At 41.2% G+C, this 16,125-nt stretch overlaps 1 protein-coding gene across 18 annotated transcripts in view; it reads right to left on the bottom strand.

Moving 5' to 3' along the window:
• ak7b (adenylate kinase 7b) overlaps positions 1-16,125 on the bottom strand; it is a 152,292-nt gene that overhangs the window by 76,582 nt on the left and 59,585 nt on the right. For all 18 annotated transcript variants that reach the window (XM_086048970.1, XM_086048968.1, XM_086048972.1 and 15 more), the window contains one exon: positions 14,796-14,884. In XM_086048970.1, the coding sequence (XP_085905096.1) occupies positions 14,796-14,884 (89 nt within the window). The remainder of the gene's footprint in view (positions 1-14,795; positions 14,885-16,125) is intronic.

The following is a 16,125-nucleotide window of genomic DNA, read 5'->3' as shown; positions in this document are numbered from 1 at the left end:
TTCTCCTGTATGGCGAAGGAAAAAAATTACGCGAAATTTGATGCCCCGCCCCATTCATATAGTTTATCGAAAACTAAAAAAAATGTTCCCAGTTATTGCCCTAGGTCTTATGATATATTCGAAGTTTGAAGTCAATTGGAATAATCCTCTGGGACATGGGTGCAAAGGAATGCACCCTGTAAATGTTTAAAAAGTGGACATTCAAAAATTCATAGCTCACTTCATCTACATGTTAAACTATGGCTGTAATGGACTTTTTTGTACGTCTTGGGGGGCTACACGTGCCTGCCAATTTTCATAGGCCAAGGTCAAACGGGCTGGAATTCTATTTTGTTTTCCTACTCTAGGTGGCACTACAGAGCCATTTTGTGTGCGTCGTTTACGGCGACTTTAAAATATCCAATTTTTCGCCAGGCCTGATGAGACTGCAAAGTTTAGTAAGTTTTCGTGCATGTTTAGGAGTTCAAAAATGCGATCATTTGGTCAGAAAAAAAAAGAAAAATTATAATAATTTCTACATAAACAATAGGGTCCTTGCAGCTTTCGCTGCTCAGGCCCTAACTAGAGTTGCGAGCAGCTTTAATGGGCCCTCGCAACCTGGCCAAATTGGGGTACTTGCAAGTGGGTACTTGCAAATCGGGGTACTTGCACATATAGGACAATAAGCATAAAAATCGTCGATGTTTATGCCTGGTTTGATGTATGTCCAAAGGTGCATGAGTTTTCGCCTACGTTTAGATTGTCAAAAACAACGTAATTTGTCTTGTCTTGTCATCACCACGGCAACAGCGTGCAATGTAATAAAAAATTTCCAATAACTTGTCATCTTTAGCATGTTTAGGCAAAACACCTAATAAAGTTTGTAGACGATCAGATAAAATCTCTAGGAGCTTGTTAAAATATGACCTACACAAAAAGGCCATAAATGTCGGCCTATTCCAAAATTAAGTAAAAATGGCGGACTTCCTGTAAGATTTAGCCTATGGCTAACAATACTTTTTTGAGGTCTTGGGCTGTTACAGATGTCTCCAAATTGTCACAGTACCTAGGTAAAATGTAGAACCGTGAATACTTCCTTAAATGTGTAGGGATATCTAGAGAGACATTTTTTTTAAAACAAGCACATGAAATCTTTGCAGTTTTCCCCCTCCAGGGCACCCTAACAGCACTCCACAGCACCTTCAGTGACAGACTGTTACACCCTCGCTGTGCAAAGGAGAGATTCCGCCGTTCCTTCTTGCCTGCTGCTGTCAGACTCTTTAACAAGAACATTGTGTAGTCTCTACAAACTGGCGGTCATTAGTGCAATTGTGCAGTCCTGCACCTGAGCTCATATCGTGTAATACCCAATATTCCCCACTACTGTAATACCGTGCAATACTCAACATTCCCCACTACTGTTAGTCTAGTTTTATTTTTATCCAATGCTGTTCCTTACATTTCACTACAGCACTGCAGCACTGTCACTTACTTAGAGTATTTTTTCCTCTGTACTATGTACAGGCCGAAATGAGTGTTCCTCATATTTTTTATGTAGATGTAGGTTGGTGTGTATACACATGTGTATATACACATGTTACTGCGTATATCTACATAGGTTTGATTCTAAATGTTTGCCGTCAATGTTATACATTAATGGCCACATTATGCCGCCGCCCCTGTGTGACCTATATCTTTGCTACTGTAACAATGAAAATTTCCCCACTGTGGGATCAATAAAGGCATTCTTATCTTCTTATCTTATCTTATCTTTTATTTTTATGCCATGTCTGTGTGTGCAAAATTCTTACGAGTTTTCGCACAGGTTTAGACACTCAAAAACGGCATAATTTTTCTTCATAAACATTGCATCGCCGTGGCAACAGCGTGGGATGAAATGAAAAGCTTTCAATAAATTTTCATCATAAACATATGTAGATGAAACACAGGAAGTTTGGAAACCATCGGATACATTCTTTTGGACTAGTAAGTTCAAATATGACCTCTATAATAGGAAAAAAATGGCGCAAAATTTCAAATAAAGTCAAAATGGGGGACTTCCTGTTAATTTTGCACATGACTCTAAAAAACATTGTTTAAAATCTCGGTCTGTTACATATGCCTTACAGTTTTTACGGCTGTATGTGGAACCGGGAACACTTGGTAAACATTTAGTAGGTGGCTCTGTTGAGCTTTTTTAGGGAAAAAAGCACAAGAAATCTTTCAATTATTAATTTTCATGGAAGGTCTGATGTGTGTGCAAAGTTTAATGAGTTTTCGCCAAGGGTTTGACCCTCCAAAACAGCATCAGTTTTCATGATATACAGCGCATCGCCACTACAACATAATACAACGAAGTAAAAAGATTTCAATAACTTTTCATCTTAAACATCTTTAGATGAAGCATACAAAGTTTGAAGACAATTGGTTAAATAATCTAGGAGAAGTTCGTTAAAAAATGACCACTATGAAAATCCCAAAAAGTTGTGACAATTCCTGAGTAAATTCAAAATGGTTAACTTCTTGGTAGGGTTCGCACATAGCTAAAAAAATATGTTTTTGTAGGTCTTAGGCTGTTACATATACCACCAAATTTTAATAGATGTAGGTGAAACGTACAACCGAGAATCCTTCGTTAAGCAGGAATTATGAAACAAAAAGTTTGATGCTCACCCCCTCTCATATAGTGTTTTGAAAACGTAAAAGATTTTCCCCTATTGTTGTCACACGTGATGAAATGAAACAACTCAAATTTGAAGTCAATCGTGTGAACCATCTCGGACTTGGGGGCATTGTATGACCCCTATAAATGTTCACAAATGGGCGAACGTTCTACTTGAGAATCATCACTGACTTCCTGTACATGTTCGGGCATGGAACATATACCACCAAATTTTCGTCGATCTAGGTGAAAAGTAAAACCGGGGCTGAATTTGTAAAGATTTCTAGGGGGCGCTAGCGAGTCATTTTTTACAAGTTGCACAAAAAAATTAAAAAAATATTGATGATTTTGCCAGGCCTGTGCCTGTATGTGCAAAGTTTCGTGAGGTTTCCAGCATGTTAAGACCCTCAAAATGAGCGTTGTTTTTTGGTGAACTGCGTGTTGCCATGGCAACAGCTTTTCACGAAAAATCACAAATATCGTATTTTAACATCAGGATGGTCTACAGAGTCTTCCGAGCAAAGATGAGGTGGACCTGGTTAAGCTAGGTTAAAAACATCATAGAAAAAAACATGTATTTCCTTCAGCCACTAGGTGGCTTATTAAAAATAAGTTCGTAGATGTCTTCAGCCCATGGCTATCATCAAATATGAAAAATTTCGAGAAGTTTGGATTATCTGGGTTAAGATAAAACTGTATTTATTGTCACATTGAATAATCAGACTTTGCGGCACCACCAAGGCCACGCCCTTCGCCACAATATTTGGCGTAGAGCAAGATCAACGTCTTGAGGCTTTTCTGAGAGATTTTCAGTCGGATTCGTTCAACGGGCTCCGTGCAGTAAATAGAAATGTAAAAAAATGACAATTTTTTTTCGCCACTAGGTGGTAAATTTGGGATTTTTTGGAGCATGTGCAGGGGAGTTTTTAAGGTTTCTCTCCTGTATGGCGAAGGAAAAAAACGATGCCATATTTGATACCCCGCCCTCGTCATATAGTTTATCGAAAACTCAAAAAAAACGTTCCCAGTTGTTTCCCCATGTCTTAAGATGATACATCAGAAGTTTGAAGTCAATCGGATGAATTCTCCAGGACATGGGTGCAAAAGTATGCACCCTGTAAATGTCCAAAATTGGACATTCAAAATTTCATAGCTCACTTCATCTACAAGTTGGATTATGGCTGTAATGGACTTTTTTGTACGTCTTGGGGGGCTACACATGCCTGCCAATTTTTGTAGGCCTAGGTCAAACAAGCTGGAATTCTATTTTGTTTTCCTACACTAGGTGGCACTACAGAGCCATTTTGTGTGCGTCGTTTACGCCAACTTTAAAATATCAATTTTTTTCCAGGCTCGATGAGTCTGTAAAGTTTGGTGAGTATTCGCGTATGTTTAGGGGTTCAAAAATGGGATCATTTGGTCAGAAAAAAAAAAAAAAAAGAATTCTACAAAAAATAAGTAGGGTCTGGCACGGTGGTCGACTGGTTAGCACGTCCGCCTCACAGTTCAGAGGTCGTGTGTTCGATCCTGGCTCCTGCCTCCCTTTTTGGAGTTTGCATGTTCTCCCCGTGCCTGCGTGGGTTTTCTCCAGGAACTCCGGTTTCCTCCTACATTCCGAAAACATGCTTGGTAGGTTAATTGGACTCTCTAAATTGCCCATAGGTATGATTTTGAGTGCAGATATTTGTCTCTGGCGGCACGGTGGTCGACTGGTTAGCACGTCCGCCTCACAGTTCAGAGGTCGTGGGTTCGATCCCGGCTCCGGCCTCCCTGTGTGGAGTTTGCATGTTCTCCCCGTGCCTGCGTGGGTTTTCTCCGGGCACTCCGGTTTCGAAATAGGAATTTGAGGTGTGTTGAAAAGCATGACCAATATGAGTTGAATGAGATGAATGTTGTGAATTTAAATTGGAATGATGTAAATGTGTCCGCTGATAGTGTAGTGGTACACACGCCTGAGTTGTGTGCGGGCAGCGTGGGATCGATTCCCGCTCAGTGACAGTGTCTATGTGTGTGAACTGGCGACCAGTTCAGGGTGTAGTCTGCCTTCGCCCATTGACGGCTGGGATAGGCTCCAGCAACTCCCCGCGACCCTATATAGGATAAGCGGTTTGGAAGATGACATGACATGACATGATGTAAATGTGAATTGTTGAATAGGGCAATGGGAATGAATGATGGAATTTTGTGGGTTTTTTACAGGTGAATAAGTTGAATGTGTGGGAAGTCGGAATTTGGGGTGTGTTGAAAAGTTTACCAATGTGAGTTGAATGACTTGAACGTTGTGAATTTGAAATTGGATTGGTGTAAGTGTTAAAAGTTGAACGTGTCAATGGAAATGAATGGTGAGTAAGTTGAATTTTTGGGAAGTAGGAATTGTAGGTGCGTTGAAAGGCTTTATAAATGTGAGTTGAATGAGTTGAATCTTGTGAATTTGAAGTTAGAATCGATTAAATGTGAAATGTTGAATGTGCCTTTGGAAATGAATGTTTTTTTGGGGGGTGAAAAACGTGAAATTGTGAAAAAAGTGAAAATTTGTGAAACAAGAAAAAATACTACCCTGGAAGGCATTCATATTCTGAATGTTTAGAAACTTGAATGAAGTGAATCGGGTGAAAAATGTGGAAGGAGATACACGACAATAAAGTAGGGGGAATAACAAAGAATAATAATAATAATAATAATAATAAAGACTCGGAAAAACGTATGTGAAGGCCTTTGCCTTCACACAACTAGAGAATGCAATTTCTGGAGAAATTGTGTGTGAAGGCGAAGGAAGCTGAATGTAGATGAATGAAGTTGAATGATATTGAATTAAGTCGAATGATACTGAATGAAGTTGAATGATAATGAATTAAGTGGAATGAAGTTGAATGATACTGAATGAAGTTGAATGATCCTGAATGAATTTGAATGACCTATGAAAAACTTTGGAATGCATTGAAATGATACTGAATGTGATTGAATGAAGTTGAATGACCTCAAATGATATAGAGTAGCCTGGAATGAGGAGGATGTAAACAAATCAGAAGGAAATAAAGAAAAGAGGAAATGAGGAAAAATAAAAGAAGGAAGTGAGGAAAAAAAGGAGGCAAACAAGGATGGAATGGCTAAGGATCGAACCCACAACCTCTGGTTAGGAAACAACCACTCTACCACTGAGCCATGTCACTCCCATTATGAAAATGTAAGTTTAATGAGCTGAATGTTGTAAGTTTTAAATTGGAATGGTGTAAATGTTGAATGTGCCATTACTGAATGTGACAGGTACTTGGGAGTCACTTCGTGGTCATTCTGGGTCATTTGGGGTAACTTCCGGGTCACGTGTGTCACTTCCGGGTCACTTGGGTCACTTCCAGGTCACTTTCGGGTCATATGGGTCACTTCCGGGTCATATGGGTCACTTCCGGTTCATTTCCTGGTCATTTGGGTCACTTCCAGTCCATTTTCGGGTCAATTAGGTCACTTCCGGTCCAATTCTGGGTCATGTGGGTTACTTCCAGTTCATTTCCGGGTCATTTAGGTCACTTCCGGTTCATTTCCGGGTAATTTGGGTAACTTCCGGTTCATTTTAGGGTAATTTGGGTCACTTCTGGGTCACTAGGGGTCACTGCCCAAGATGGCCGCCGCACTGGGGAGACCTCCGGGTGAATATCCCCAGTCTGGCTAATGTCCCTGTCCAAGATGGCCAACGCACTGGGGGGACGTTGGGGTGAGTATCCTCAGTCTGGCTAATGTCCCTTCCCAAGATGGCCGCCGCACTGGCTGGGGAGACCTCGGGGTGGGTGTCCCCAGTCTGGCTAATGTCCCTGTCCAAGATGGCCGACGCACTGAGGAGACCTCAGGGTGAGTGTCCCCAGTATGGCTAATGTCCCTGTCCAAGATGGCCGCCGAACTGGGGAGAACTCAGGGCGAGTATCCCCAGTCTGGCTAATGTGCCTGTCCTAGAAGGCCGCCGCATTGGGGAGACCTTTGGGCAAGTAACCCCAGTCTAACTAATGTCCCTGACCAAGATGGCCGCCGCACTGGGGACACCTCGGGGCAAGTATTCCCAGTCTAGCTAATGTCCCTGACCTAGATGGCCGCCGCACCGGGAAGACCTCGGGGCGAGTATCCCCAGTATAGCTATTGTCCGTGACCAAGATGGCCGCCGCACCGGGGACACCTCGGGGCGAGTTTCCCCAGCTTAGCCAATGTCCCTGACCAAGATGGCCGCCTCACCGGGGAGATCTCAGGGCGAGTAACCCCAGTCTAGCTAATGTCCCTGACCAAGATGGGCGCCACACCATGGAGAACTCGGGGATGAGTTTCCCCAGTCTAGCTAATGTCGCTGACCAAGATGGCCGCTGCACCGGGAGACCTCGGGGCGAGTAACCCCAGTTTAGCTAATGTCCCTGTCAACGATGGCCGCCGCATTCAGGAGTCATCGGGGTGAATATCCCCAGTCAAGTTAATGTCCCTGCCCAAGATGGCCACCGCACTGGGGTGACCTTGGGGTGAGTATCCCTAGACTAGCTAATGTCCCTGTCCAAGATGGCCAACACACCGGAGAGAACTCTGGGTATCTCCAGTCCAGCTAATGTCCCTGGCCAAGATGGCCGCCGCTATGGGTAGACCTCGGGGTGAGTATCCCCAGTCTAGGAAATGTCCGCGTCCAAGATGGCCGTCGCACTTGGGAGATATCGGGGTGAGTATCCCCAGTCTAGCTAATATCCCTGCCAAAGATGGCAGCCTTACTGGGGCAGGCAGAGGAGGGAGAGTCATGGTTGTAGCTAATATCCCTGCCCAAGATGGCCGTTTTATTGGGGAGACATCGGGGTGAGTAACCCCAGTCTTGCTAATGTCCCTGTCCAAGATGTCCTCCGCACCTTGGAGAACTCGGGGTGAGTATGCCCGGTCTAGCTAATGTCCCTGTCCAAGATGGCCGCCGCACCAGGGAGACCGGGGGAGGAGTATCCCTAATCTAGCCAATATCCCTGACCAAGATGGCCGCCGCACCTGGAGACCCCGGGGCGAGTAACCCCAGTCTAGTTAATGTCCCTGTCCAAGATGGCCGCCGCACTTAGGAGACCTCACGGTGAGTATCCCCAGTTTAGCTAAGGTCCCTTCCCACGATGGACGCCTGTCCAAGATGGCCGCCGCATTCAGGAGTCATCGGGTTGAGTATCCCAGGTCAAGCTAATGTTCCTGCCCAAGATGACCGCCGCACTGGGGAGACCTCGGGGTGAGTATCCCCAGTCTAGCTACTGTCCCTGTCCAAAATGGCGGCCGCACCGGAGAGACCTTGGGGCGAGTAACCCCAGTCTAGCTAATGTCTCTGACCAAGATGGCCGCCGCACCGCGGAGACCTCGGTGCGAGTATCCCCAGTCTAGCTAATGTCCCTGACCAAGATGGCCGCCGCACCGCGGAGACCTCAGGGCGAGTATCCCTAGTCTAGCTAATGTCCCTGACCAAGATGGCCGCCGCGCCAGGGAGACCTTGGGGCGAGTATCCTTATTCTAGCTAATGTCCCTGACCAAGATGCCCGCCACACCGGGGAGACCTCGGGCGTGTCGGCCCAGTCTAGCTAATGTCCCTGACCAAGATGGCCACCGCACTGGGGAGACCTCGGGGCGAGTATCCCCAGTCTAGCTAATGTCCCTGACCCAGATGGCCGCCGCACCGGGGAGTCCTCGGGACGTGTATCCCCAGTCTAGCTCCTGTCCAAGATGGCCGCCACACTGGGGAGACCAAGGGGCAATAACACCATTCCACCGGAAATGAGTGGTAAAATTGTATCAGTTTTTTTAAGGGTGAATGAGTTGAATGTGTGGGAGGTAGGAATTTTGGGGGTGTTGAAAAGCCGAATGTGAGTTGAATGACTTGAAGTCTGGAAATCGGGAAGGTGTAAATGAGAAAAGTTGAATGTTACAATGATGGTAATAGTGGAATTTTGTTTTTGTAAGAGTGAATGAGTTGTGTGTGTGGGAAGTAGGAATTTTGGGGGTGTTGAAAAGCTGAATGTGAGCTGAATGAGTTAAATGACTTGAATTTGTGGAAATTAGAATGGTGTAAATAGGAAAAGTTAAATGTGCCAATGGAAATTAATGGTGAATAGTTATATTTTTGTGGAGTTTTTTGATTGTGAATGAGTTGAATGTGTGGGAAGAAGGAATTTTGGGGGTGTTGAAAAGCTGAATGTGAGTTGGATTAGGTGAATGACTTGAATTTGTGGAAATTAGAAAGGTGTAAATGTGAAAAGTTGAATGTTCCAATGGAAATTAATGGTTTTAATAGTGGAATTTTTGTGGGGTTTTAAAGGTTGAATGAGTTGAATGTGTGGGAAGTAGGAATTTTGGGGGTGTTGAAAAGCTGAATGTGAGCTGAATGAGTTGAATGACTTGAATTTGTGGAAATTGTAAATGTATAAATGTGAAAAGTTGAATGTGCCGATGGAAATGAATGGTGAATAGTTGAATTTTTGTGCGTCTTTTTAAGAGTGAATGTGTTGAATGTGTGGGAATTACGAATTTGGGGGGTGGTGAAAAGCTGAATATGAGCTGAATAAGTTCTATGACTTGAATTTGTGGAAATTAGGAAGGTGTAAATGTGAGAAGTTGAATGTTCCAATGGAAATGAAATGTTATTGTGGAATATTTGTTTTTTTTAAGTGTGAATGAGTTGAAAGTGTGGGAAAGGAATTTTGGGGGTATTGAAAAGTTGAATGAGAGCTGAATGAGTTGAATGACTTCAATTTGTCGAAATTGGAATGGTGTAAATTTGAAAAGTTGAATGTTGCAGTGGAAATAAATGGTTAATAGTGGAATTTTTGTGGGTTTTTTGAGTGTGAATGAGTTGAAAGTGTGGGAAGTAGGAATTTTGGGGTTGTTGAAAAGCTGAATGTGAGCTGAATAAGTTGAATGACTTAAATTTGTGGAAATTGGAATGGTGTAATGTGAAAAGTTGAACGTTCCAATGAAAATGAATTGTGAATAGTTGAATTTTTGTGGGTTTTTTAAGGGTGAATGAGTTGAATGTATTGGAAATAGGAATTTGGGGTGTGTTGAAAAGCTTGACCAATATCAGTTGAATGAGATGAATGTTGTGAATTTCAAATTGGAGTGATGTAAATGAATTGTTGAATATGGCAATGGGATTGAATGGTGGAATTTTGTGGGGTTTTTTTGCGTGAATAAGTTGAATTTTTGGGAAGTAGGAATTGTGGGTATGTTGAATAGCTTTTCCAATGTGAGTTGAATGAGTTGAATCATTTGAATTTGAAATTGGAATGGTGGAAATGGGAAATGTTGAAAGTGCCATTGGAAATGAATGGGTTTTTTGGGGGTGACAAATTGGAAATATTGGGGAAACGATAAATTTGGGGAATGTAAAAAAAATAGTACCCCGGAAGGCATGAATTTTCTTAATGTTTTGAGACTTGAATGAAGTGAATCGGGTGAAAAATGTGGAAGGAGTCGCATGCCAAAAAAGTGGAGTGGAATAATAAGGAGACCCCGAGGACAACCCAGAACACGCTGGAGAGACTATGTCTCCCGGCTTGCCTGGGAACGCCTTTGGATCCTTCCGGAAGAGCTGGAAGATGTTGCTGGGGAGAGGGAAGTCTGGGCTTCCCTGCTGAAGCTGCTGCCTCCGCGACCCGACTTCGGATAAGCGGGAGATAATGGATGAATGGATGGAATAATAATAATAAACTATAGGAATAACATATGTGTGAAGAAGGCCTTTCTTTGCCTTCACTTTTTTGGCGTGCGACAATAATTTCCACAAAAACTATAGGGACCTCGCAGCAGTCGTTGCTCGGGCCCTAATAATAATAATAATTTCTACAAAAACAATATGGTCCTTGCAGCTTTCGCTGCTCGGGCCCTAACTAGAGTTGCAAGCAGCTATAAAGAGCCCTTGCAGCCCAGTCAACGTTCGGATACTGGCATGTTGGGATGCTTGCACATCGGAATTGAATTATCGAAAATTATCACATGGATAAAGTTGAATAATCAAGTTGAATAATCAGATTTTGCGGCACCGTCAAGGCCACGCCCTTTTCCGAAAAGCCACAATATTCGGCGTAGAGCAAGATCAACATCTTGAGGCCTTTCTGACAAATTTTCTGTCGGATTTGTTGAACGGGCTTTGTGCAGTAAATAGAAATGTAAAAAATCACAATTTTTGTCACCACAAGGTGGCGCTATATGTATAATGGAATATTATCATTTAGATGTCTTCAGGTCGCGACTCTTTACGTATAGGTGAAGTTTGGCATTTTTTAAAGCATGTGCAGTGAGTGAGAGTGAGTGAGTGAGAGTTGTTCAGGTTCTTCTCCTGTATGGCGAAGGAATACATTTATGCCAAATTTGCAGCCCCGCCCCTGTCATATTGTTTAAAACTCAAAAATGTATTCCCAAATGTTGCCCTAAATCTTAAGATTATAAATCCGAAATTTGAAGTCAATTGGAATAATCCTCTGGGACATGGGTTCTTAAGTATGCACCCTGTAAACGTGTAAAAATGTCCAAAATTGGACATATACAAAAATTCATAGCTCAGTTTGTGTACACTTTAGACTATAGCTGCAATTACCTTTTTTTGTACGTCTCGGGGTGCCGCACGTGCCAGCCAATTTTCGTAGGCCTAGGACAAACGGGTTGGTATTCTATTTTGTTTTCCTACTCTAGGTGGTGCTACAGAGCCATTCCGCTTGCACTGTTTACAGCGACTTTAAAACATCAAATTTTGCGCCAGGCCCAATGAGACTGCAAAGTTTGGTGAGATTTCGTGCATGTTTACATTTTGAAAATCAGCATTGTTTTATTGCCAAACAGGGCGTTACCATGGCAACCGCTTTTTGCGAAAAATCTAAAATTTCATGTTTTAACATCATGAAGGCCTACAACACTCTTCCGAGCAAATATGAGGGCGATCTGGCTAACCTACCAGGAGAAAACCATCAAAGAATAAAACATGTACTTTATTTAGCCAGTAGGTGGCGCTCACAGTACGATGAAAAGTTAGTTCGTAGATATCTTCAGGTGGAGACTCATCAAATGTGTGAAATTTTGACAAGATATTATCATGTGGATCACATTACAGTTGCTTTTAAAGTCAATGTGATGCCAAATTGTAAAGTAAATTCAAAATGGGGGACTTCCTGTTAGGTTTAGCACATGGCTCCAAGAGACTTTTTTGTAGGTTGATCTGTTAGATATCCCACCAAATTTCCGTAGATATAGGTGAAATGTACAACCGGGGCTGATTTTTAAAATAATTCTAGGGTGCGCTAGCGAGTCATTTTTTTAACATTTGTGACGTAAAACAAACCCAAAAAAGCTGATTTCACCAGGCTTGATGTGTGTGCAAGGTTTCCTGAGATTTCATGCATGTTTAGACCATCAAAATCAGCGTGGTTTTATTTGCGACTTGCTCCTTGCCATGGCAACAGCTTTTTACAAAAATTTACAAATATCGTATTTTAACATCAGGAAGGTCTACAGAGTCTTCTGAGCAATTCTGAGGTCGACCTGGTAAACTTGCGAGGAGAAAAAGAGCAAAGAATAAAACATGTACTTCCTTTAGCCAGTAGGTGGCGCTACCACTATGATGAAAAATACGTTCGGAGATGTCTTCAGGCTTCGACTTTTATCAAACGTCAATCATTTTTTAGAAGAAATTATCATATCGGTCAAGTTCCAGCAGCTATTGTAATCAGAGCAAATTCATACTATAAACTTAATTAAAAATGGCCGACTTCCTGTTTGGTTTAGCATATGGCTCCCAGAGACTTTTTTGTAGGCCTTGAACTGTTACATATACCACCAATTTTTTGTAGATCTCGAAGAAACAAATTCTAGGGGGCGCTAGCGAGCCATTTTTTACAAATTGCACAAAACAAATATAGAATATTAATGTTTTCGCCAGGCCCTATGTATGTGCAAAGTTTCATGAGATTTCTTGCATGTTCAGATCCTCAAAATGAGCTTTGTTTTTTTGGAGAACTGTGCGTTGCCATGGCAACAGCTTTTCATGAAAAATCACAAATTTTGTATTTTAATATTAAGTCTTAAACATTCTTACGTGCAAAGATGAGGTGGCCTTGGTGTTAACCTGCTAGGATACAAACATCAAAGAAAAAAAACATTTATTTCCTTCAGCCACTAGGTGGAGCTACCACTACGATGAAAAAGTTTGTATGTGTCTTCAGCCTTTGGCTATCATCAACTATGAAACATTTCGAGAAGTTTGGATGATCTGAGTCAAGTTAAAACTGTATTTATTGTCACATTGAATATTCAGACTTTGCGGCACCGTCAAGGCCATGCTCTTCGCCGAAAAGTCACAATATTCGGCGTAGAGCAAGATCAGTGTCTTGAGGCTTTTCTGACAAACTTTCAGTCGGATTCGTTCAAGGGGTCCGTGCAGTAAATAGAAATGTAAAAAATGTCAATTTTTGTCTTCACTAGGTGGCGCTATGTGTATAATGGAATATTTTCACACACACATATATATATATATATATATATATATATATATATATATATATATATGTCTTCAGGTCGCGACTCTTTACGTACAGGTGAAGTTTGGGATTTTTTTGGAGCATGTGCCGGGGAGTTACTAAGGTTTTTCTCCTGTATGTCGAAGGAAAAAATTTAAGCCAAATTTGATGCCCCACCCCCGTCATATAGTTTATTGAAAACTAATAAAAATTTCCCAGTTGTTGCCCCATGTCTTCATATGATATATCCGAAGTTTGAAGTCAATCGGATTAATCCTCTGGGGCATGGGTGCAAAAGTATGCTCCCTGTAAATGTGCAAAAATGGTCCAAAATTGGACATTCAAAAATTCATAGCTCCCTTTTTGTACACTTTAGACTATGTCTGTGGTCGCTGCTCAGGCCTTAATAATAATAATAATTTCTACAAAAACAATAAGGACCTCCCAACGGTCGCTGCTCGGGCCCTAAATATTCAGCTGCAGTCTACCAGAAAGAAGAAGCACTGAGGAGCCACATAGAGAAAAAGACTGTTGCCTTCATATTTGTTTCAACTCTACATGCAAAGAGATGTGTGCTAAATATCCTTTTTTTAAGAAAGAATACACTCATTTGTAAATATCTGTTGCTTTTTCAAACATCTTTTGTAGATAGCCCCTTAAAATTTGCAGAAAAAGTTTGGTTGGTTGTAAACTAAGGAGGTTTTGAGCAAAAAATATTACAACTTTTATTGCATTTTTTAGGAAATTTTAGACCGCAACAATCATAAGAAAATACCCGCGAAACCCTGGAGGGCCTCTTTTATCATGCATTTTTTTAAAAAATCAGCCCCGGTTGTACGCTTCACCTAGGTCTACCAAAGATAATTGTTTTATACAGTTCTGGTCAATTTCCTTCAGATACAAAGACACAACAGTCAATTTGGCAACGATTTTCCATTTAGTTCAGAATACAAAAAAAAAACAAAAAACCACAAACTCAAACCTCTCAAAAAAAAAAAGGAAAAATTCCAGGATGGGGAGGTGGGTCAAGGTGGTGGGTTGGGCAGGGGGATTGAGGCGTCGATCATGCAGGGTAAGTCAATGCAGAGTGGTCAATATGTCAACAACAAGGTTAACTCTCTCCCCCATAGGATAAACACTGGTCAGGAAATCTTGTAAAACAAGTTCCTGGACCCCAAGCTCAGTATCCCAGTGATTGCCTCATTTACATGCCTTTTCAGACATTCCTTCTTGTGCTTATATGCTTTAACATAACAAAAGCTTGGCTTATCCCTGACAGACCCCTTTCTTTGGGCCAAATAGCCCTCTCTGGTACATACATGTACATTGAGAAAATCTGGGATTCTAGTGATAAGTACTGTAATTGAGTTGTTTCCCTACCAAGCACCTCAGACTAGTGCAGTCCTACTAAGCCTTGTTGCATGAACTCATGAAGTTTGTTCAGATGATGGGTGAAACGTCATTTAAGACAAACAGAGTATTCCAGTTGCAATCAATTCAATGCCATGCGTGTTTCCATTTAGTGTATACTATGACACCACGCCAGTAAAATTGTACACACCTTTTCATTAAACCATGTATATCTATCAATACATATTAAAATATATATATATATATGAAATAATTAAAGAAAAAACATTGAATAGTGTATTGCTCTTGGGTCCAACCTTGCAAGGTCACTGACGTGGATCGTGGGAACAATGTTGTTGCCCTCTCCAAAGACTGGTATTTCATTTTCTTGTCCCAGCCATGACATCTGGAAATCCAGAATACATTTGGTTTGAAAAAAAGAAATGAACCATTTCAAACACATATGTAATGGTAATGAAAAGCAGTTCAAACTAGAACTGTGAGCAGCTATAAAGGGCCCTCGCAGCCTTGGAAACGTTGGGGTACTGGCATGTTGATTCTGGCACATCGGAATTGGATAATCGGGTTTTTCATGTGGATCAAGTTACAGCAGCTTTTGTAGTCAAGATGACATCAAACTTTAAAGTAAATTATTATTATTATTTTTAATGAAGTACATCAGATTAAAAGATATTTTGATTAAATATGGCTGGTCAGATTCTGCTTACCCACAGGATTATCTGGAATATCCTTACCGACTACTCTGTTCAATGGGTTGATTCTCCCCTTAACCCTCGCCCGTTCTAACGCAATTATGCAAGGGGACGGGAGCGTTTTAAGCCGGTGTTGAGATGAATTTACATAGGTTCACTAACTGCCTTTAGTTTTTCGTAGATAATCCGATCCGCCGTCGTTTATTCGTCCTTAATGAGTAACCACACAGAATTAAGAATTAATATTACGACCACTACGTTTTTCAGCAGCTTCATTTCTATGAATCGTTTGCATTTGGTATTGACCTAGAAATGTAAGTGTTTATTAAGACCGTACGGATTTATTTGTATTCTGCTGGCGTAAACTATTTAATTAATTTCATAAATGGTAATGCGACCTTTTATCCGTAAGGTTGTAGCCGTAGATTCAATACAGAGGTTGAGTGGTAGATATGAATTAAATCATAAGAGTGACAAAAACAGGTTTAAATGAATTTAAAGGAATATTTTGACAATAAGGATTCAAATAATAAACATTGATCAACAATCGAATCCGCCAGACAAGGAGTACAAACAGTAACCATGAACATCACAGAACCAGTATTTTATATGGCATAAAACCAGATTATCAATAGTAAAAGTAATAATCCTTTATTAATAATAAAAAGAGGAAAAGAGAAATACGAATAAAATGTTAAAACCATACTAATAACATTTCAAATCATAAAACAAAAAAAGTAGGGGTTAAATGCGAGTAAATAATAATCTATTTTTTGTCAGCGTTTTAAGAGTGATCATTTCTTAAAAATGCCCTAAAATCTAATTAATGATTAGTTATTTTTGGAAAACTAAGAAATTCAGACACTAGACTGGCCTTTCTCTTTATACGTGTGATAACAGGTTATTTCTTTAATTACCTTATCGAAGTGATAAT

This window comes from Filicampus tigris, chromosome 13 (genome assembly GCF_054856515.1).
Source record: "Filicampus tigris isolate MCC_2025a chromosome 13, RoL_Ftig_1.0, whole genome shotgun sequence".
Classification (NCBI taxonomy): Eukaryota; Metazoa; Chordata; class Actinopteri; order Syngnathiformes; family Syngnathidae; genus Filicampus; species Filicampus tigris.
The sequence above is the reverse complement of the archived record's forward strand: the minus strand, read 5'-3'. Positions and strand labels throughout refer to the sequence as shown.